Source organism: Emys orbicularis, chromosome 19 (assembly GCF_028017835.1).
Source record: "Emys orbicularis isolate rEmyOrb1 chromosome 19, rEmyOrb1.hap1, whole genome shotgun sequence".
Lineage (NCBI taxonomy): Eukaryota > Metazoa > Chordata > Testudines > Emydidae > Emys > Emys orbicularis.
This window is the reverse complement of record NC_088701.1, coordinates 24562490-24585240: the sequence shown is the minus strand read 5'-3', so window position 1 is coordinate 24585240 and position 22751 is coordinate 24562490. Positions and strand designations below refer to the sequence as shown.

The 22751-nt window shown below is 47.7% G+C and overlaps 1 protein-coding gene across 1 annotated transcript in view; it reads left to right on the top strand.

Moving 5' to 3' along the window:
* Positions 1–22751, top strand: part of DIP2B (disco interacting protein 2 homolog B) — a 40724-nt gene that overhangs the window by 7698 nt on the left and 10275 nt on the right. Inside the window, 17 exon segments of the mRNA XM_065419476.1 lie at positions 7–130; positions 911–1020; positions 2834–2936; positions 4317–4381; positions 4729–4822; positions 5373–5492; positions 7624–7738; positions 8845–8984; positions 9671–9807; positions 10474–10554; positions 11271–11398; positions 12215–12329; positions 13879–14080; positions 15014–15123; positions 15267–15347; positions 16403–16526; positions 21595–21716. Of these exon segments, the coding sequence (XP_065275548.1) occupies positions 7–130; positions 911–1020; positions 2834–2936; positions 4317–4381; positions 4729–4822; positions 5373–5492; positions 7624–7738; positions 8845–8984; positions 9671–9807; positions 10474–10554; positions 11271–11398; positions 12215–12329; positions 13879–14080; positions 15014–15123; positions 15267–15347; positions 16403–16526; positions 21595–21716 (1971 nt within the window).

Genomic DNA, 22751 nt, shown 5'->3' with positions numbered 1-22751 from the left:
CTTCAGGATGCTGGTGGTCAGCAGATTGGCTTCCTCTTGGGGAGCTGTGGCATCACTTTGGCTCTCACCACTGAGGTTTGTCTAAAGGGGCTGCCAAAAACCCAGAATGGGGAGATTGTGCAGTTTAAAGGTTAGTTCAGTCACACTTTTGTTTTGACCCGTTTGTCCCAGGGCTGAACTCTAAAACTAGCAGTTAGAAGTCAAAAGTCATGTGCTGTTTTGCTCTCCTTCTGGTTGAGTGAGCAAGGTTTGCAGTGGGGTCGTCGCCTTGTTTGGGAATATGAATCGCATGCACCACTGAGGCACAAACTTGTGCGTGTCTCTGACAGAGCCAGTGTATTGCGGTGGAGATTAGGATGAGGCCACTTTAGAAACCAACATTCTCCTAGAAACAGTTCAGCAGTGTTTGGAGAGATAAAAATCACGGTTTCTTTAATGCTACACCAGAGCTGTATTTATAAACACTGCAGGGTCAATTTGTGAGTGGGCGAAGGAGTCCACCACCCCTTGCAAGCCCGAGATGCACTGGTTCATGGGAAAAGGGATGAGTTGTCTAGCTAGTGATCTGCCTTGGGTTGATTTGTATGTTTGCATCTGATAATCCTAAACCAAGCATAGGAGTTCCCCTTGTCAAGTGACATCAAATTATGAGCGCAAGTTACACAGCACGTCATTTTCTATCAAGTGATCCCTGTGGTTCTGTCGGAAGTAAACCCAATCAAGTCCAAATCACCTTTGGTTTTAAAGCTATGCATTTCCCTCAAATGAATTTGCATTTTGCTTATTTAACTTTGCTGCTGGGAAAACAAGCCATAAGTGAAATGGGCAAATGATCACTTGTATATTTCAGATGAATATAGATTCTTTCAACAGATACAGGTCTTAAGGTTGCCTTTGATTTCGGCTCTAGGTTGGCCCAGACTCAAATGGGTTGTGACAGACTCAAAGTATCTCTCCAAGTCACCAAAGGACTGGCAGCCCAACATCTCAACTGCAGGAACTGAGCCGGCATATATTGAGGTGGGTAGTGAATGAAGGTCAGAAATGAGCTTCTCTGGATTTAATTTAATGCACAGAAGCCATCAAAATGGTAGCATTTTCACATGAGCTATGCCAAACTTACCAATTTCTTGCCAAAACAACACACTTTCATCATGTACAACTTGCCATGATGCTTGTTTTTAGTTATATACCAGTTTGTGGCTTTATTTGTTTGCTGTTCAAAATGCAGAGGAAGACACAATCTCTGCTCCAAAAACAAGTGAAACAATTCAGATACAGTGCGCGGGATGACCAGAGAGAGGCTTAATCTGAAAGCGCTGTAGGGTTGCTCACAGGAGTTTATCAACACATCTTAGCTAAGGCTTAATGCTGGCAGACTTGGTACAGTCTAGCCTTTAGCTCAGGGTGCTCCCCTGTGCTCATCTTTTCATTCGGTCTGTTTAATTCTGTTAGTACTTGGTAACTCTCAGATTTCTGCCTTTGTTTCACATGGCAACACTTTGGATTGTTCACTTGTCACGGCATGGCCTGTCTGTGCATCCCGGTAATACTAACTGGGAACTATTGCATCCTAAATAATATCAGTGTTTGGGTGACACCTACCCTATAAACTGCTGTTTCAGTTTGCCTTTTGTATTGCCAGGGCTTGGGCTCAGAAGTTACAATAATGCATTAAGCATGAGCAACTTTAAACAAGTGTCCTCATCTTCTCTCTCTTTGGACTTACCTGTACATGTTTAGGGATTGGGACCAGGCCATCTCCATGTCTAAACATGCCTGCCTTTACTTTCCATGGGATAGTCTTTCTCTCCTCCAGTGAATCCTGCTGATGCACCTACACAGTTCCTTTTTAAATGTGACCTCATTCATTAAGGAGAAAACTTGCTCTGATTAATAAGGGCTTAGCCACACTGCAGCCTCCTTTATGTGCAGGGTCCAGAGTAACCAGTTTGATCCCAACTATACATATAAAATGATGCAGTTTAAATTAGCAGTTACCACTCAAGAAAGAGATATTGGAGTCATCATGGATAGTTCTCTGAAAACATCTACTCAATGTGCAGCGGCAGTCAAAAAAGCTAACAGAATGTTGGGAATCATTAAGAAAGGGATAGATAATAAGACAGAAAATATTATGTTGCCCCTATATAAATCCATGGTATGCCCACATCTTGAATACTGCATGCAGATGTGGTCACCCCATCTCAAAAAAGATGTATTGGAATTGGAACAGGTTCAGAAAAGGGCAATAAAAATGATTAGGGGTATGAATAGGGCTGCCATATGAGGAGAGGTTAATAAGACTGGGACTTTACAGCTTGGAAAAGAGACGACTGGGGTGGATCTGATAGAGGTCTATAAAATCATGACTGGTGTGGAGAAAGTAAATAAGGAAGTGTTATTTACTCCTTCTCATAACACAAGAGCTAGGGGCCACCAAACGAAATTAATGGGCAGCAGGTTTAAAACAAACAAAAGGAAGTATTTTTTCACAAATGCACAGTCAACCTGTGGAACTCCTTGCCAGAGGATGTTGTGAAGGCCAAGACTATAACGGGGTTCAAAAAGAACTAGATAAATTCATTGGAGGATAGGGTCCATCAATGGCTATTAGCCAGGATGGGCAGAGATGGTGTCCCTAGCCTCTGTTTGCCAGAAGCTGGGAATGGGAGACAGGGGATGGATCACTTGGTGAGTACCCGTTCTGTTCGTTCCCTCTGAGGCACCTGGCATTGGCCATTGTCGGAAAACAGGATACTGAGCTAGATGGGCCTTTGGTCTGACCCAGTATGGCTGTTCTTATGTTCTTATTATTTTTGGTGCTTTCCAGTACAAGACCAGTAAGGAAGGCAGTGTGATGGGGGTGACAGTGTCTCGGATTGCCATGCTGTCTCATTGTCAGGCTCTGTCTCAGGCTTGCAACTACTCTGAAGGTGAGTAGTGTCACAGGGTGGATATGTGCAAGAAGGGGTGAAAGCTCAGCTCGCTGCAAGATCATTCTTTCCAATGCTCAGTTAAATGGATTTTAAAAGTTTAAACAAACTATCTCAGAAATTGAAAATCGTAACTTAAACGTCGCCAAAGGTCAACCCATAATTATCTCCACGTCAGCCCATGCCCTGCCCAACAGGCTTAACAGAGAGGGACAAAAGTGGGCTTTGCAGTGTGCATGGAGGTTTACAAATCCATGACTTGGTGAACTGGGGGATGGAAAGGGGCAGAACTGCACAAGCTCCAAACTTGAGGATCCTTTTTCAAAGAACATCCTGCCACCAGCTCCCTTTCACTTGCATTGAAGGAGCTCCTGCTAGATTGCCTCTGCTCACCTCCATACTGGCAATGCACACACACCATGGCCTCTCAGATAATCAGGTCTCAAACCAGTTTGGGCCTTACGGGTTAAACCCAAGTATGGAGAACAGAAATGACCAGTCATGATGCACAAAGTTCTTTCTGTAGGAAGTGTTTTGGTCTACTCTACCTACAAAATCAGTCCTTTATGTACCCAGTATCTCAGAGCTTCTTTAATGAGCGGTATGTCATCATTTCTGTTTGACATGCAACTGTATTCCTTTTGGGAGCCATTCCATTCATTTCCACTGCTGCTGAGGGTCAGTCTACCAAGGCATTTGAATGATGGCTCTGTAACCTCTTTCCACTCAACACCTCATGTATAAGGAGGCTAGGACTCTCTGATATTACAGTGATTAATGTGATATAAAAGCCCAGAGATGCCAGATGTTATATTCTTGCAGCTGTCTGTAAGGTGTTCCTTCCCTTAAATTCATATTTTAAGTAGGTCTGCTCTGTCTTATCACCCTTTTTATTGTGCTCTGTGTATGCACCTGAGTGTGCCTGTTTTGTATTATCCATAACAAGGAGCTTGGAATCTATTTAATAATGCATAAGAGAGCAAACGGACTAGGCTACACGCTTGCTGTTTGCATAATGCTGCCAGTATGTGCTGCCATGGAGAGGTGTTTGCATGGTGTCTAAGTACTGTATGAAGCGCTTAAGAAATAATTGGCACTTTGAGTTTGCCAAGCTTAAGGGAAACAGTGATCTTTAAATGTTTGTAAAGAAAATGCCAAGGTGAAAAAACAAGGGTTGTGTCCTCCTCAGCTTCAAAGTTCCTGGCATCTGCCTGAAAAGAGCCACTTAGCCTGATGGTTTGGGAGCCCAGCAGGGGCTGTCTCAGGGAGCTAACTTGACTTTGCATTAGGAAAGGGGCAAGTTCCAGTATAAGTAATACAGCCGCATCTACCCAGTTAACTGCCAAATTTCTTACTGATATCACAACTTTTCTCTTCCAGGTGAAACCATAGTGAATGTTCTGGATTTCAAGAAGGATGCAGGGCTCTGGCATGGCATGTTAACGGTGAGCTGGTGCTTCAGGGAGAAAACTAGCAGGATGGTTGTTCTGGGTATTTTATAGCCCTTCCTGATTATAATGTGAAGTAGTGTTTGAGGAGGAGAGTTGGGCCCAGTCTGCTCTCAGATCCAGTTTTACGCACTCCCGTTAGTCAGTGCAGATCTGCTGGCAGGAGCAATAATGTCTTCTGCCTAGTCATCATACTCTCTGTTCATTCAAATGATGCTTTGAAATATTAACTGCAGGAAGTGCACAAGCTTTACCAGGCACTGGGGAGGGGAAAGGGGACTCCCATCTCTGATTTATATTGAATGTTTTGTTGGCCCTTTCCCACAAGTCTCTCTGCTTTCCAGAATGTAATGAACAAGCTGCACACCCTCAGCGTGCCCTACTCCGTGATGAAAACCTGTCCTCTCTCCTGGGTGCAGAGAGTTCATACCCACAAAGGTAACACTGGCATTCCTTAAGATTCTAGCATGTGGCTTTCCAGACGAACATTTGTGGGGCAACGCAAACTGCACTTCTGTTTAAAGCTTGGGAGCCTGCCTGATTGCTAGTCAGAAACCTACTAAGTGGGCCAAAACCCTGGATTCTCTTCAATGTGTGCACAGGGCAGGCCACAGAGAGCTTGATGGGGAATCCACAGGTTTGTATGCTGCAAGATGGTGCTGGTAGGCCAGGGGAATGGCATCAGCATGCAGGGGCCGCTAATCCCAAGCCCTAACTGAAACAAAAGGAGGGCCACAGTCACTCTGCCTAGTATATAGTAGCAGTTTTGACCTGGCAGTGTGGGTGCCCTACCTCCCGTAGGAGAGGATTCCATCCCTGCAACCTCTCTTACTTAGCCTTCAAATGGACAAAAGGATTTGGGTCCCTGAGCTGAAGATACTTGCCCTAATGGGAGGCTACTGGTGTTAGACCCCTGCAGTTTCACTGAAACAAGCATTCAGCGAATGGTTTTATTTGTACTAATTTCGTTTGCTCCCTTCGTTTGCAGCGAAGGTGGCTTTAGTGAAGTGTCGAGACCTGCACTGGGCCATGATGGCTCATCGGGACCAAAGAGATGTCAGCCTGAGTTCTCTGCGGATGCTGATTGTAACTGACGGTGCTAATCCCTGTGAGTATTCCCTCACACGGCTGCCATGAGAGGTTCCTCTGATTATGCTTTCAGTAACTTCTGTGCATGCGCGGTGGTTGAACCCCTGATTTGGGGAGGCAGGCCCGCCGGCCCTGCCCCTTCTGCCCAAGGCCCTGCCCCTGTCCCCCACACGCCGGAACCCTGAAACCCCCCTCCCACACTGTAAAAGGAGAAGCCCTGACACAGGGGTCCCCTGCAACCGGAGGAGCCCCAGCCTGCCTGCCCCAGCCGCATTGGGCCGAGCCACCGGCCTGAGCGCCAGGCCAAGCTGCCAGCCTCCCCGAGGGGAGGTGAGCCACCGGCTCCCCCCACCCGCCAGAGTCGGGCCGAGCTGCCAGCCTTTCCCAGCACCAGGCAGGGCCGAGTTGCCAGCCTCTCCCAGTGCCGGGCAGGACCGAGTCTGCTGGCCCCCTAGTGCCAGCCCCCCCTCCCCCCCTGCCAAGCTGATGGCTCCAGCACCCGAGGAGGAGGGACGTGGCGAGCAGCGGGGACAGGGGAGTGTGGAGTGGAGGAGGCGGTGGGGGTCTCGGGGAAGGGCTGGGGCCACCGTGGCCCAGCTGGCAAGGCCTTCCCTGGCCTATTTTACCCGCCACCCTTGCTTTCGTGTACTGACTTCTATCAGGAGTAAACTGAGGCAGCTGTCTGACAATCCAAAAAGGCAGGCCTCAGTGCCCCAAGCACAAGGGTAAAGGATTTCAGGCTCCACACCCAACCCAGAGTCCCCCTGCCAGTTCTAGGCTTGTACAGTCAGATTTTCCTATTTTTAAAATGCTTCTCTCCAAGACCCACACAAACAAGGGAAACTACCTGACGCCACAGAGCAAACAGTGCAATTCATGATGCCAAGAGCCATCAAAATCTTACCAACTGTCTCTCTCAAATACACAAACTGGGAATGTATACAGGGAATCCTTTCCCCTAAACTTTCAATTACAGTAACTATAGATGAAAGGTGTTCAGACAGAAGGGTGATTTGTGTGAAGTTGCTGGTGTCCCTTCAAGAGGTGATAGGAACAGAGGACTTGGCCAGGCAATGGGGGCAGCTGGATGCTCCAGTATGTAATATAGAGCATTCTGGCAGAAAAAGATTAAAAGGTTAGTGCAGTGACTTCTCTAGCAGGCAAGAGAATAGGAATAGGCACATTAGCTGGCAATGTAGGTGGGGGGTATGGGGTGTGAGTGGTTCTAAATTGCACACAGGGGATGTGTGTTTTTAAGATGGCATTGAAAGAAATGAGCAACAGATCTTCATGGCATACTGGTGATTATGGGGCTTAATGAATGTCTGTCCAGATGGCACTGACTGGAGGAGTGAGATTTGAATACAATTCGGGCTGTTTTGGATTTGTGCGGTGGAAGGAAATGGAGACAGTGGATGTGCGTTAGTATGGGGGAGACGGGGAAGATGTTTGTAATGTAATTGTTCCCTGAGTATCTCTATACGTACAAACTCTGGAACAGACTGTGAGGAAGATTGTTCGGGCCTTCGCCAGCAAGGCATTAGTTTGAAGTATGAAGTGTTTTTCTGATTTGGTTAGTTCTGTACCAAAACTGATCGCCTTATGGTAGGGATAGGTGCATAAATCCATTAGCTTTCAAAAAAGCAAATCTGGAAGTTGTTTAAAAGAATGTGGATGGAAAGTTGACTTTTTTTTTTTTTTAACCCATGCAGCAGTTGAACCCCTTAAATCAGTCTCCAGTCTGAGGCTTTCCCCAGTAATATTATTTCGTACAATACTTCCCCCAAAAATTTTTGGGGGATGTCCAGGATTACAGAAATACAGTGCAACATTATAATGAAATAAAGTGGCTGCTCTCAGAAAGAGGTACTGGAGTATTATTACTGTTATAGGTGACTGAAGTCTACTTAGGCCTTTTAAAAATTCTACTCTAATGACTTAGAACCCCAAGTTCCATTAACTTTCAGTGACTCACTTAGGCTCCTTAGTGCCTAAGTTACTTTTGAAAAATGTGCCCTTAGTTAGAAATGAGATTTGCAGTTCACAAGATCCCTAAATAAAAATGTGCTATTTATTTCCAGGTCATTTCTAAGCATAATTCTTTTTTTTTCAATTTCAAAAACTGTTTAAAATGTTGTCTTATCTTCCAGGGTCTGTTTCCTCATGCGATGCTTTCCTGAGTTTGTTTCAGAGCCATGGGCTTAAACCTGAGGCAATCTGTCCATGTGCCACATCTCCAGAAGCAATGACTGTAGCAATACGGAGGTACTGTGATGCATTGATCCTGCTAACCTATGTCCATATTTAAAGGGACATGTTAAAAATATGTTAAAATAATTTCCTTTCCTATGTTGCAAGTAATTCCTGAGACTATTGAAACTGAGATAAATTTGAATGTTTTACTGCTTGTTTACTCTTTTTGCATTTTCAGCTGAAGGCAGGAAATAAGGAATAGTCTGTTTCCATTTTGTTGGCAGTTTTTAGTTTCACTTTCAGGCCCTTGCAGTGTTTGAGCTGGAGGAATGTTTGAGTGTTTTGTTTTTGTTTTTTAAACTGTTTCCACTGGCATAAAAAAAAAAGACAAATCATGGAACTGTTTCTATTGGTCCTAGCTTTTATTTTATTCAGCCTAAATATTTGAGTCATATAAGACCTGACAGTGTCCCTTTAAATAATAGCAGAGTGTGTTGTGAATTGTGCTATATTAGGTGATCCCAGCTAATGTTTGTTCACGTGCATCCAGTGGTTATTATTGACTTCAGTGGGGCTTCTTACATGTTGATGGTGATGCACGAACTCTAGTGCTTGGTTGAATCAGGGCCTTGAAGAATTCTGTCTCAAAGCTATGAGTCTTTGTTCTTCTTTGTCTAGCAGTTAAAAGCCAGTAGCAGAGTAGCAGTTAAAAGCCTGGGAGAAGCAGGCATTTATTTTCTCACTTTTGCCAGCAGTAGCTGGTGTGGGGCTGTGCTTCTCTGCAATAGTGTCTCATGTTGTTTTGGGGAAAGCAGTCATTCTCATACTCTGTTCCTGTCCATTGCCCCTCCCTGCAGTAAACAAAGCAATAATCAGCCAGCCCAGGAGCTGGCACCTACAATAGATTACCCTGATGGCCAGATGGAAGAGCTACTCCACAGAGCTTTTGGCTGGTTTTCCCAATGCTTGCACTGGCCCAGGACTAAGCTTTTCCAACTCACTTATCAGCATGGCTCTCCCAGCTGGTATCCCTTACTCTCCCCCCAAATTAATTCAGTTGTGAAATAGGATTTCAGTATACGTCACAAAATGATACATATAAGAACCCAGAAAAGCATCTTTGTCACTGTGAGGATGTGTTCACTGATGTTTTAGCATGTCCATTTGTTTCCTTCAAGGCCTGGTGTCCCTGGGGCACCCTTGCCCGGAAGAGCCATCCTGTCCATGAATGGGCTAAGTTATGGTGTTATTCGTGTGAACACTGAAGACAAAAACTCTGCTCTCACGGTACAGGATGTTGGCCATGTGATGCCGGGAGGTGAGAGTGCACAGGACCTTATATTTCCATAAACACCCCTTGGCAGATGGCAGGGGCTGAGAGTGAACCTCTGGGGCTGAGACTTTCAAACCACCTAATGGACATGCAATGCTCATTTAAAACAAACAGCAATTGGGCATTGAGATCCCCAAGACAGCTCTGAAAATCTCAGCCTTGGTTTCTATTATTGCCTCTGCTGCTGATTTGTGAGTTGCTGGGTCAGCTGCTTAGCTTTTCCTCACTTCATCTTACCTATCTGTGAAATGGACAGAATACTTCGCTCCTTCGCAGGGGGTTGGGGGGGGTCTAGTGTTTGTAAAGCATTGTAAGATCCTTGCATGGAAGTCCTGTCTCAGTGGAAGTCCTGATCTTTAGTAAGTTATTGCCAGGGGCCCAGGCAAATTCAGTAGCATATTCTTTTGTGTTATGCTCTGTGGCAATGCAAACTTTGCAGCTGATCCACGTGGCCCACAGGTTGATAGTGAAGCCTTTAATTTTAAGGAGCAGTAAGTACCCTGATGAAATGTCCATGCATATTCAGCTGCAGGATTCACGACATTTTCTGGCTTGCCACTACTTAATAGAAAGTTAATAATTCTTCATGCTTAAATGTGTCAGGTGGTTTAAAAACAAAGGCCCCTGAGCACTGCTGGCGAAGTTGTGTAACGGTGTGTGCTTTGCTCTAGGAATGATGTGCATTGTGAAACCCGATGGATCTCCTCAGCTCTGTAAAACAGATGAGATTGGAGAAATCTGTGTTAGCTCCAGAACAGGAGGGATGATGTATTATGGGCTGGCTGGGGTGACAAAGAACACGTTTGAGGTCTGTATCATATGGTAGATTTTTGCCTTCTCTTGTGTTGCTGGCTTTCACCTACTGCCTTCAGCGTGGAATTGATTTTCCTGCAGAGCCTTTTGATTTCTATAACAACTAATAAAGTGTTAATATTTGGGCTTTATATATGGGGAAATCTTTCCCTAGATGGCTTGTTACAATTAGGAATTGCCTGCACTCCTTTTTTGCTATGACTTCCCACCATGCAGCAACTGACAACAGTGAGAGCTTCTAGTGCAGATAAATTTACTAGCTTCCTGCAAGAATGGGAGCATCAGACATCCAGTGTTTGCTCTACTCCAGTTCATGGTATCAGAAAGCTTGCAAATAGAGTCAGAGAGAAATCTGTGTTTTATCTGGGCTTCTGGCAGCATAGTGATTTTTCTATCCCTATGATAGTAGGATTCAGTAAGTAGGATTCAGAGGTAGGATTCAGTAAGTGAAGTTCACACCAGGGGGACACCGTGCTATAACTGGTAATTTGAGGCTTTACAGAGGAAAACCCAGTAACTGGAGAGGATTTATTTTTGCAAAATTCACTTGCATCTAGTGTGACTCTTGCTGCAGCACACTGATGAGGAAGGGTGTGTGTGGGGGGGGGTATATCCCAGGACGAGAGAATCAACTCCCTCAGTATCCTGTCTTCTGTTTCAGGTTATCCCTGTCAACTCGGCTGGTTCTCCAGTGGGCGACGTGCCGTTCGTCCGCTCAGGCTTGCTGGGGTTTGTTGGACCTGTACGTCATATAGCTTTTGTGCTTGGATTCATGGTTTTATCTTGATGTTAAAAGTAATGGTTTCAAATGCCTAAAAGAAAAGCAGGTGGTGAACAAAGCAAACTGTTAAGTTATGGTGAATGTTGGGGCAGGTTACTGAGATTGCTTGCCCCAGATGTAACTTGTTTTTCCAATACATTACCCTCACACAACCTCGCTATAGAAGTTGTGCGCCAAACCACTGAGCTTTACTGAGCCGTAGCAGGCAAAGTTCTTCCAAGTTTTTCACAATCCCATAGTTGTATCACTCAGCTTCGTGGCTCTGATTTTGGCCACGCCCACACTATTCAAGAGGGAATTTCAGAATAAACTGTAAATACCTGTGACATGATCATCTGTTTATAAAAAATATTAAATTTTGAAATATGTTGTCATCTTGCAAGATCGAAATCAGCCCATAGTTCTTCATAAGCTAAAACAGACAAAACTTGAAGTTTCCCAATTCTAGCACAAAAGTGCTATAATGTTTGGACTCTATAATTGATTCACACTTGTGCAGTTTTAGAATAATGTAGATGATTTTATCCAAATTCTCTCTCATAGAATCCAATCTAAAAAGAAAGTGCTGTTAAATCTATTTATAACAAATGTGTTTGATCTAACAGTGCACAAAAGCAATCACTAAAGATGCATGAACCAGCAAAGGCATCTGAGCATCTGTGTCCTTTACCTTTCAGGGTAGTTTGGTGTTTGTGGTAGGAAAAATTGATGGCTTGCTGACAGTTAGTGGGCGCAGACACAATGCTGATGACATCGTTGCAACCGGATTAGCAGTTGAATCAATAAAGACAGTCTACAGAGGAAGGTTAGTGGTAATGAAACCCAGCTCTTTTTTCAAGCTTTGTCTGTGTCTCTTAATAAAACATGACAGGGTGGTCATGTTGTGTGCTGCCTGTTTTTTCTTAACTGGGTTACTTTTTTGACCTCAGTCACAGAAAATGTTTCGTTGACTGTTCAGTCTCCATAGCAGTGGCAACATTGGATCAGGCCTGGGGTCTGTCTAATCCAGTATCCTTTCTCTGACAATGTTCAGCACCAGCTACTTCGGAGGGAGGAGCAAGAAACCCTGCAGTGGGGAGTTCTCGGATAACAGCCCCTAGGGAATGTTTCCTCCAGAGCCCCAATAGTTAGTGGTTGGCTCGTGGCCTGCAACCAGTTGGTTTGTATCTCCTTCCCAGAGATCATGGATTTTATTAAATATTTGCTGTGGATAGTTTTCAAAAGGATGTCACATCCCAGTGACAGCCAATAGGAGTTAGGCTGCTAGTTCACTTAGGTGCTTTGAAAAATTTTACCCTTCTCTATCCTGGCATGTTTAACATTTAGCAGAGGCTGGAACGGAAACATGATGGCTGGAGCAGGAGAGTAGAGTGCTGGTGTGCATGTAGGAAGCTTCTCTGCGGAGTAGGAGTACTTGCTTACCTGGCCAATATAACCTTTACCTTGCCAGTTTGCTGCTGTTTCAACTTCACTGTCTCCTCTCTCCCCTGCCCCTGGAGCTTTTGAAATTGTTCCCTAGCTAGTGCATAGTGTCAGTCTCTTTCCTTGGATCTCCAGGACTTCAGTGTTCCCAGGGAAGTGGCATGGTAATTCCTACCGATCCGCATTCTCTTTTCCCCAGGATTGCTGTGTTTTCAGTTTCTGTGTTCTACGATGAGAGGATCGTGGTGGTGGCAGAGCAGCGGCCAGATGCTTCTGAAGAGGACAGTTTTCAGTGGATGAGCCGAGTGCTGCAGGTAAGAGCCCAGCTGTCTGGGTGAGAGATTTGGGTTTGTGTGTGCACACCTCCTCCCTTCCCCCACCCCCTTTCAGCATGTGCACAACTCAGATGATATTAGTGTGCCTCAGACGGATGCCACTTTCTGGTGGTCATCACGATTCCTCTTGGCAGCAAGATGGCAAGTTGGGTGTGTAATGTGCATTGGCTGTGCTGACCATGTGTCTTGGAGGTCCTGGAAAGGCAGCAGAGGCTCAAACTAATACAACCCTTAATGAGGTAGATCAGCATTACCCTTGTTACACAGGCAAGGCACAGAAAAGTGAAACTGCCTTCTCAGTGCCCCAAGGGAGAACCCAGATTAGAACTCAAGGGTCTCTAGCTCCTAGCCCCATAGCTCATGCTGGCACTCTAAGAACAATTCTTCTTTAACGATGCACTTGTTATCAGCTGAGAAGCAATTGCAGCGGTAAGGTGTTGGGAACCATTTGATAACTGAAAATAGGTAAAACATCCAAAACAGTTGGGTTTTAAGAAAATGGTGTGTGCAGGATGAGTGGCAAATCCTAGTTTTGGAGTTTTTGCTTGTGTGAGAGAGTAATTTTTGAGAACCTTATAGGTTGTTAGCTATATTCACTGAGAACATACACTGATCTGAGTAATATGTTAAAATGTGTGAATACTGGCGAGAGGCAGAGGCCGATGGTTAATTCCAGGGCTGAAGAGTCTGCAAAATAAACCCTAAACTCACTAGAAACAGATGAGTCACCAGCTTTTGACAGATTGAGACTTGAGTCATTCATGACCAAAAGTTGGTGCCGTAGTTCAGATGGATTGTAAAGGAGGGTACATTAACAGGTTCTTACTCATTTCCTAGCATTCCACTGTGCCCATGTTTATAGTCTGGCTAGGGTAGTGTGCTCTTCCTGCCTTGTTGGTCTTGGTACCTGGGACCAGGGAAGGCAACCAGATATTAGCCTGTTGCCTGCTCCATTCTGCCACTCTCTCCATGGGCTATTTACACTACAGCTATAGGACTTACCCTCCAGGTAATGTATTCAAGGTGTGTTGCTGAAGGCAGAGGGCAGTGACTCCCTCCAGGTAGCCAGGAGATTGTCTTTAAAGCTCTGAGGGGCAGCAAGACTTCTTTCAAACATCCAATTTTCAGGTACTTGGTAACTCAGGCAAGCAGCCCCACACTGCTGCTCTGAACTGCTGTGCACTGCCTTTGCCTGGCATTTGCTTATGGCCCATAAGTGAGTGACGTATTATGTTCTGATTTGTTTTTTACAAACAAGATGTTATTTGTATGTATTACAGTGCCACAAGTATTCCTTATTCTTTTTGCTGATACAAACTAACACGGCTACCATTCTGAAAGTAGATCCTAGGATTTCCAGTCATGGCCCAGGACCCCTTTGTGCCAAGGACTGTACAAATACAGAACAAAGTGATGGTCACTGCAGCCACTGAGCTTACAAATGCAGGAAAAGCTCCTGGAATTTCTCAGGACACCCAATAATACTAGTTTCTGCCCAGTTGAGCAGCTTCTTCTCTTCTGTCTCTAGGCAATTGACAGCATTCACCAAGTGGGTGTGTATTGTCTTGCTCTGGTACCAGCCAACACTTTGCCAAAAACTCCTCTTGGAGGGATCCATATCTCTCAAACCAAACAGCACTTTTTGGAGGGCTCGCTGCACCCGTGTAACATCCTCATGTGCCCGCACACATGTGTGACCAACTTGCCAAAACCCAGGCAGAAACAACCAGGTAACTCAGTGTTTCTCACCCGGGGAATGCTGGCAAGTTCTTGAATGCAAGGGGTAGACTCTGAGCCTTTTTGCCTCAGGCCTAGAAAATTAGGCTAATGGCTTCACTTGTGTTCCCCTTGCTAAGATGTGTTCTAGCTGCTGGGGATTGCAGAGAGACTCTGATCCTACCAGGCCTGCCATCAGTGTGTCAGGAACTCATTTCAAACCCCATCCTAGGTAAGGCTCGCTGCCCTGATGAGCAGGAGGCCTCTGAAGCAGAGACTGGTAGCCCAGCAAGAAATCCCTTCTGCACTTCCAGGGTTCTCTTCAACCACCCTTGTGGCAGCCATGCTTCAAGAGGAGCCTGGTCTTGGGGAGCAGCCTTCCACTCTGCTCACTCATCCTCATTCCACTTGACTGCAAGTCACGTGCTCTACAGGAGGCTAAGGCTAGCATCACCTCCTTGTAGCTCAGGTTATATGCTGCAATTCTGGGCTGTTGGTGAGCACTTAGCCTGTCTCACAGGGTCCCCTAAAGCAAGGTAGCCTATGCCCTTTCATTTTAACCCCAATTGTGAAGCCCTATGATAGTCTAAAATGCATGTGACTCACTAGGATGTTTCCAGTTTCTGCATTCCTCCTTCCCCCAGCAGTTTGACTCCGTAATGAGATCACTTGGCATCTCCCCATGGGGGAAACCTGTGGGGTGGTGGAAGTTTTTTTTAGCTCCAATTCTCAGGTGGGAGAAAACGAGTCCATCCCAGGGTGAAGAGATTTGCCCAAGGTCATGCACTGAGTCATTGGCAGAGCTGGGAGCTCTGACGTCTTCTCCCTGCTTTAACCATTAGCCTGCACTGCTGCCCTGCAGACTGTAAAATATAAAATGGCTCTCTCCAGTGTGTCTGTACGTTTCCATCCTTTACCAAGTCTATGCGGCTGCTCTTTGCCAACAGGTGTTGGCCCTGCCTCTGTGATAGTGGGGAACCTGGTTGCTGGGAAGCGCATTGCTCAGGCTGCTGGGAGGGACCTTGGACAAATAGAAGACAACGATTTGGTTAGAAAGGTAAATCCCTACAGCCAGATGCTTATTGTGGCCAGCATGTGGGAAAGCATTTCACCCCCCAGTTGAATAAAACACGGAGCAGTGATGTGAAATTGTCATCTCGGAGAATTTGTGCTGGCACTCACTACTGCCTCTCATTGCAGCACCAGTTCCTGACGGAGGTGTTACAGTGGAGAGCTCAAGCAACCCCTGATCACACGCTCTTCCTTCTGCTAAATGCCAAGGTACGGATTAGAATGGTTTTTTTGTTGGGCTCAGATTATCACGTGGTGCTGGTTTGGAAGAGGCTATGAGCTTGCCGCAGTCTAGGGCTGTGTTGGGTCTCAGGTGAGTGGGTGCATCTTGGTCGTCAGGATGAAAGTGTCGTCATGGCCACTGTAACTATAGAGGTGACATGTGACACTGATGTGGAAAGTTTTCATTAACTTCACAGCATCATCTCTTCATGTTGTTTAGCATCATAAATGTGCCACCATTAAATGACCAGAGTCAAGGTGCTGCTCCTCCTATGTTTTAAAGAACTTTCAGAGGATCATTCAGGAGCCAAGCCAAATTCTTGGTCTCTTCTTCTCCCTGCTTCCTCCTCCCTGCATAGGGAGAAAGGCAGAAATCTCTCCCTTTTCTGCCCCTATGTAAGTACAGTAGGGATCAGAGTCTGCTGCCTGAAGTGGGACTAGAAGCTCTACATTCAGAAGGATGTTTCTATAAACTTTCCTGGCTCGTGCTCCTTCACGTAATTCCCAACGCGTGCGCGCACACACTATATCTGTCTATCTCTGCGTGTGCGTGTGAGGCCTACAAGGTGAAGTGTATAAACCTTAACATTCAGCCTAAGGCTTTGGGTTTATTTAAAATTTAACTCTTCAAAACTGGAAGCTTTTTTCACCTGAAGATGTTAGATGATACTGCTCATTCTTTAACAATTGCTTCACTTTGCTTTAAAACTACCTGGAGTCTGCAGGTCCCATCAGCCCTTGCACCACCTTAGAAGTTCGGTTTGAGTGTGTTTTGTCAGGGAGCTGTATAGCACAGTAGGTGCAGGAGAACCTGCTGAATCAACTCCCTGATAAGTGACATTTCCTAGGAGTAGGGTCAGTTCAATGCATTTCGGTGACATTAAACACTGGATAAATGGCGCATCAGGCACCCACAGCCTATTCATGGTAGCTAATGGGTATGGATTGACTCTGACTGTATAAACTTCCATCTGTGCTGCCCTTTGTGCAGCTGACTTGTGCTGTCCCGGCTCTCATTCACTACATTTCTCTCTCCTTTCAAGGGAACTCCTGTGTGCACAGCCACCTGCCTCCAGCTGCACAAGAGAGCAGAGAGAATTGCATCAGTTCTGTACGACAAGGGACATCTGAATGCAGGAGACAACGTGGTGCTGCTCTATCCTCCTGGTAAGGTCATGTTGGTGCTGGCCAGAATCCGCACTGGGAAAATACACAACAATCTATTAATCCAACTTTCAAAACTTGTAAGACTTAAACTGTTGAGCAGCATCCGCACTGGGATTGTTGAGTGGCGATACCTGGAGTCGACCATGTAACTGATCTGGTTTTAACACCAAGTAGTTATGTTTCATAGGGACTGGGGTGTGTTAGGGGTCTCAGCATCAGGCTTGGCATCCCTAGGCTGTATTGAATCCTGGAAAGGCTGGCTCAGTTTGACTTCACTCTGACAGATGCACTGAGTTCTGTGTATCTTACTGTGTCTTGGCCTTTCAGATGAAATCTTAGAAGTTCAAGTCTTCTGCCTGTGGACATCAAAGATCCCATTGATACTTTCTAAGTTTTATTTGAAAATACTATTGTGGCCACATTGGATCTAATGGAGAAAGGGGCTTGTCCCTACTCCAAGGGGGACTTCTGGGTCTTGTCTGTTCTGTGTGGACATTAGAGTATTGAGGCCTCACTCCTGTGGGAATGTTCTGCATGCCATTTGGTGGCTACTCTCCACCCCAGAGGTGGCTGCCTTTCAGTCGTGGTATAGAGATGTCTGATTTACTGTGACTTAGCTACCAGGATGGCTTTCTGTAGAATTAGTCTTCTTCGAGTGATTGCTCATATCGATTTCAATTAGGTGCGTGTGCGCCGCGTGCACAGTTGTTGGAAAGTTTTTCCCCTAGCAGCACCGTGGAGTGGCACCTTCATATAGCGCTCAATATATGACCCCGCTGACCTGGCACCTCCTCAGTTCCTTCTTACCGCCAGTGACAGTCGTTGGAACTGCGGTGACTTGCTTAGCCAAGCTCTCCTCGTTTTCCCGACCTTTCCGTTTAGTTTAGTTCACAGTTATTCCTAGCCTCGTTAAGTTTAGTTTCAGTGTTTTCGGTTACAGCAGATAGCTGTTGGGAGTAGGGTGTCTTCCCCTTCACCCGAACCGCATTCCCTGTTGGGACTTGGGGTATGCCTAAGTCCCAAGGGTTCAAACCCTACAAGTCCTGCAATAAGCCCATGCCAACGGGTGACCCCCACGACGCTTGCTTAAAGTGTCTGGGGGAAGCACACCAAGTGGAGAAGTGCAGGCTTTGTAAAGGGTTTCGCCCCAGAACAAAAAAGGAGCGAAAATTTTGCCTCAAGCAGCTCCTTATGGAGGTGGCACTTAGATTGCAACCTACACCAGCACGGCAAGACCCGGCACCGAGCTCATCGATGCGCAGTACCCCAGCGGCAGTGGTAGAAGCGGCACCGCGGATGGACTCTGGGAGACACCTGCGGCACCACCGTTCCCCGGCGCCAAAACCGTCGAGACTGACCCGGCCCCGTTCCATTCTCCAACGCAAAAGCGGCACCAGAAGCAGGGGAGTGGATCTCCAACTCAGAGACCAACCCCTTCGGAGCTGGCCAATAGGGTGCGTCCCAGAGAGGACCCCGTGGGCGTACCACCAGGCCCAGGGCATCCAATCCAAAGGTTCCCATTCAGCAACCTCTGAACTAGGGGTGCCGAGGAGGTACCAGTCACACTACTTCCCCTGGAACCAACCTCCGCTCCTGAGCCTGATCCAGGTGTGATGGGCTCCGACACAGAAGCGGAACCGGAAGCCCCTGGAGACAGAGTGTGTCAGGAGGACCCTGTTTCCCCATTAGCCTCCTCATCATCCTCCCCAGATGAGGCGGTTGCAGACATCTCCGTCTCTGGACTGCCCCTCATAGACAGGCGTGCCCACCAGGACTTCCTTCGCAGGGTGGCGCAAAATATGGGCTTGCAGGCCAAGGAGGTGGTGGAGTTGGAGGACCCGGTGGTCGACTTCCTGACCCCGGAAGGCCCGTTAGGGGTGGCTCTACCCCTCATCAAGATCATACAGGCCACTGCGAAGACCATTTGGTCTTCATCCCTCTCACCGCGAAGGGTGTGGAGAGGAAGTATTTCGTCCCATCTAAGGGGTACGTATACCTCTTCACACACCCGGAGCCTTGCTCATTGGTGGTGGCTGCAGTAAATGAAAAGGAGCGTCAGTAGGGTGACCAGATGACAGAAGTGAAATATTGGGACGCGGGGGGGTGGAGCAAAAAAAAAAAACCACCGCCGGAGCACAGGAGGAAAAATTGGCGGGGGCGGGCCGGGGAGGTGCGGCAGCCAGCAACAACAAACCCCCAATTCTTTTTGTATAGTGGGACTCGGGAGGTACTTTTCAACCTAACACACCTATGGCTGAGACTCTGCTCCCCTCAGACTGGTCCTCCTCTTCACATTTTTAAGCCTTCGTTGTTTAGCAGAGAGCAGAAACCAAAGCCCCCCACACACCCACTCCGTTCAAGAGAGCACACAGCAGTACTTGTGTATATCAACAAGAGCCACTCAATCTATGGTGCATTTACAAACGCCTCCGTCCACCCAGATCCCCTCCCTTCCAGGGGAAGAGACTTCGGCTCTGGAAACAGCGATTGCTGGGTCTGCAAGACTGCCCTAACTCCAGAGAGCTCCTCCGCCCCCAGAGGAGGGCAGGGCAGGCAGCATGGCTAGGGGGCTGCTCCTTTAAACCCCGTCCCGGACTGGAGGCTTTTGGAACCGGGGAGCCAGCGGAAAGGGAGGCGAGCAGTTACCTAGAGCGAGTGGCCGGTGGCTCAGGAGCAACGCGAGCTGCTGCTGCTCAGCTACGAGCTGAGCCAGGCTACCATCCCTGCCCCCCACCCAGCAACCAGAGCCGCCCCCCAAAGAGCTCCCTCCACTGGGCGGGGGCAGGGGCGCTCTCTGCCCGCTGCAGGCTGCCGGCGCCTACAAGCCCCGCCCCGCCTCTGTGCGTGCCTGGGGAGTGGGGCTGCAGCACTCTGCAGGCTCCGGCCGGCCGGCGGGCGCCGGGAGCTCAGCTGCGCTGCCCCAGGGCCCGGAAGAAGCGGGGAGCGGCGCCGGCTTGCCGTGGTCCCCCAATATCGGGACATAAAGTGCGTCCCGACCGATGTAAGGTCCGGACACGGGACAAGTCCCCTAAAATCGGGACTGTCCTGGTAATATCGGGACGTCTGGTCACACTAAGCGGCAGGGACAACAAGCCCCAGCGTCTAAGTCCAAGGACACCAAGCGCCTAGATTTCTTTGGGAACAAAGTGTATTCCCCGGGGGGGGTTGCAACTCAGGATTGCCAACAAGCAGGCAATTCTGAGTAGATACAGCTTCAACTCCTGGAACTTGATGCTCAAGTTTAAGGAGCTGGTGCCAACAGAGTCCAGGCAGGAGTTTGGAGCAATAGGGGAGGCGGGCAAAGCGGTGGCACAGACCTCTTTACAGGCCTCACTGGACGCTGCAGACTCAGTGGTGTGCACCTTGTTCTCTGGCATTGCTATGAGGCGTAGCTCATGGCTGCAGGCCTTGGGACTCCAGCCCGAGGTTCAACAGACCATGCAGGACCTGCCTTCTGATGGGGCAGGTCTGTTTACAGAGCAGACTGAGTCTACGCTGCATAGCCTAAAGGACTCCACGGCTACCATGAAATCCTTGGGTATGCACACCCTGGCAACCCAATGTAAACATTTCAAGCCTCAACAGCAGCACTCCTATCCTCCTTGGCCAAGGCAGGACTTTTATAGGAGATGGGGCAGGAATGGCAGACAAAAGCCTTCAAATCCCCTGCCCGGGCAGGGCCAGAGCCCGACTAAACCATCGTTGGGTTCCAAGCAGGCCTTTTGAAGGTGCGCCCGAGGACAGCGCACCAGCCTCACTTCTGGATCCTTCCCTGTCTTTCTTGAATCGTCTGTCCCACTTCTGCCATGCTTGGTCCCAAATAACTTCGGACTGCTGGGTTGTCCGTACGGTAGAAGTGGGATATTCTCTCCAATTCTGCTCCTACCCTCTCTCCCACCCCCCTTCCCCATTTTCTCATGAGCAACTCCTTATCCAGGAGGTGCGGGCGCTCCTTGCCATGGGAGCAGTGGAGGAGGTTCCTCGGGCAAGGAGTTCTATTCCCGATACTTCCTAATCCCCAAAGCCAAGGGGGGTTTCAGACCCATTCTAGATCTGCGAGGACTCAACAAGTTCATGGTAAAGTTGACATTCCACATGGTCTCCCTGGGATCTGGGAGACTGGTACGCCACCTTCGACATGAAAGACTCGTACTTCCATATAGCTATTCGGCCTGCACACAGGTGATTCCTACGCTTCGTGATCGACCACAAACATTATCAATTTATCGTCCTTCCATTCGGCCTCTCAACAGCCCCCCTAGTGTTCACCAAGTGCATGTCGGTCATGGCTGCTTTCCTCCGTCGGAGGCAGGTGCAGGTATACCCCTACCTCCACGACTGGCTACTCAGGGGTCGCACCAGGGGGCAGGTGGAGTCTGAAGTCCGATTGGTCAGATCCACATTTGAGAGACTGGGTCTCCTCCTCAACTTGAACAAGTCAACCTTGGCACCAACCCAGAGAATAGAATTCATCGGGGTGGTTTTATACTCGGTTCAGGCAAGAGCACTTTTGCCAGAGTCCCAATTCCAAGCCATGATGGATGTCATTCAAGGCCTCAGGCAATACCTGACCACCACAGCCAGGGGATGCCTGAGTCTCCTCGTCCACATAGCAGCCTGCACTTATGTGGCTCACTTCGGCCTATCGCCTGGGACGCGACAGCGTGAATTCAGTGGTCATGGTGCCGGGGCAGGTGCTTGAGTCCCTTCAATGGTGGCTCGACCCTCGGACACTGTGTGAAGGAGTCCCCTTCAGCAGCCCTCAGCCTTCCTTGTCACTGGTAATAGATGCGTCAGCTCTGAGATGGGTTGCGCATTTGGGAGACCTCCAAATGCAGGGCCTCGGTCGCAGACGAGCTCCCTCTCCATATCAATATCAAGGAGCTTATATAGGCGCCTATTACCCCCCTGTCCCGATTTTTCATACTTGCTATCTGGTCACCCTACGTGCACCTCCCCAAAAAATTCCTCTGTGCCCCCCTAGTGGGAGTGCCTCACAGTTTGGGAACCACTGGAGTAGAGGTTAGTGTCACGAGGACTTGTGTGACAGCCTCTTGTGTTCTTGCAGGCATTGAACTCATCGCTGCATTCTATGGCTGTTTGTATGCTGGCTGCATTCCTGTGACCGTTCGACCACCTCATGCTCAGAACCTAACTGCGACTCTGCCCACTGTGCGAATGATCGTAGATGTGAGTAATAGGAAGCTGCAACCTATGGGCCTGGCATGGGGCACCATTATTCTGGTGTTTGGATTTGGAGAGTAGTAAGAATGAAATCTCTCATGCTATCTTTCATGGCTGCAGTATATTAGAACACCCTCTCGCATCAGAATGAACTGTTTGACTTTTTTTTTAATAAATGAGAATTCAGTATAACAGCTGCCGTTAGCTGTTACGGGGTGATACAAGTTGCTGCAAAATACATGGTAACAGGAATAGGCTAACTTATGTGACCCACAGGCTTGTTACCACCTAATAACTCATAAGAACGGCCATACTGGATCAGACCAAAGGTCCATCTAGCCCAGTATTCTGTCTTCTGACAGTGGCCAATGCCAGGGGCTTCAGAGGAAATGAACAGAACAGGTAATCATCATCATTCCCTGTTGCCCATTCCCAGCTTCTGGCAAACAGAGGCTAGGGACACCCATTCCAGCCCCTCCTGGCTAATAGCCATTGATGGAGCTATCTTCCATGAACTTATTTAGTTCTTTTTTGAACTCTGTTACAGTCTTGGCCTTCACAGCATCCTCTGGCAAGGAGTAGGTTGACTGTGTGTTGTGTGAAGGAATACTTCCTTTTGTTTGTTTTTAAACCTGCTGCCTATTAATTTCATTTGGTGACCCCTAGTTCTTGTGTTATGAGAAGGAGTAAATAACACTTCCTTATTGCAACACTGTACCTCTAAGTGACTACTGGGCAAGTGCCAGTCTACCAATTACCTACTAATTACAGTAACTGGCCTAGGCTGACTCTGTAGGTATGGAGGGAGAGGTACTGTCCGGTTTCCACCTGACATAACATCCCTACTCAGCCTCTCCAAAGATCTTGCCACGTTGCATTTTAGTATGAATTTGGGGTCTTGGCTGAGCAGGGTGGTGTGTTTTGGAATAGCAAAGGACGTTAGTGAGAGACTGTAGGGGAGGCTGGCCCACAGGTGGGGAAAGTGCATTGCACAAGCATACCCACAACCTCCACTAGTTATGGGGCTTGAAAGGCCACATG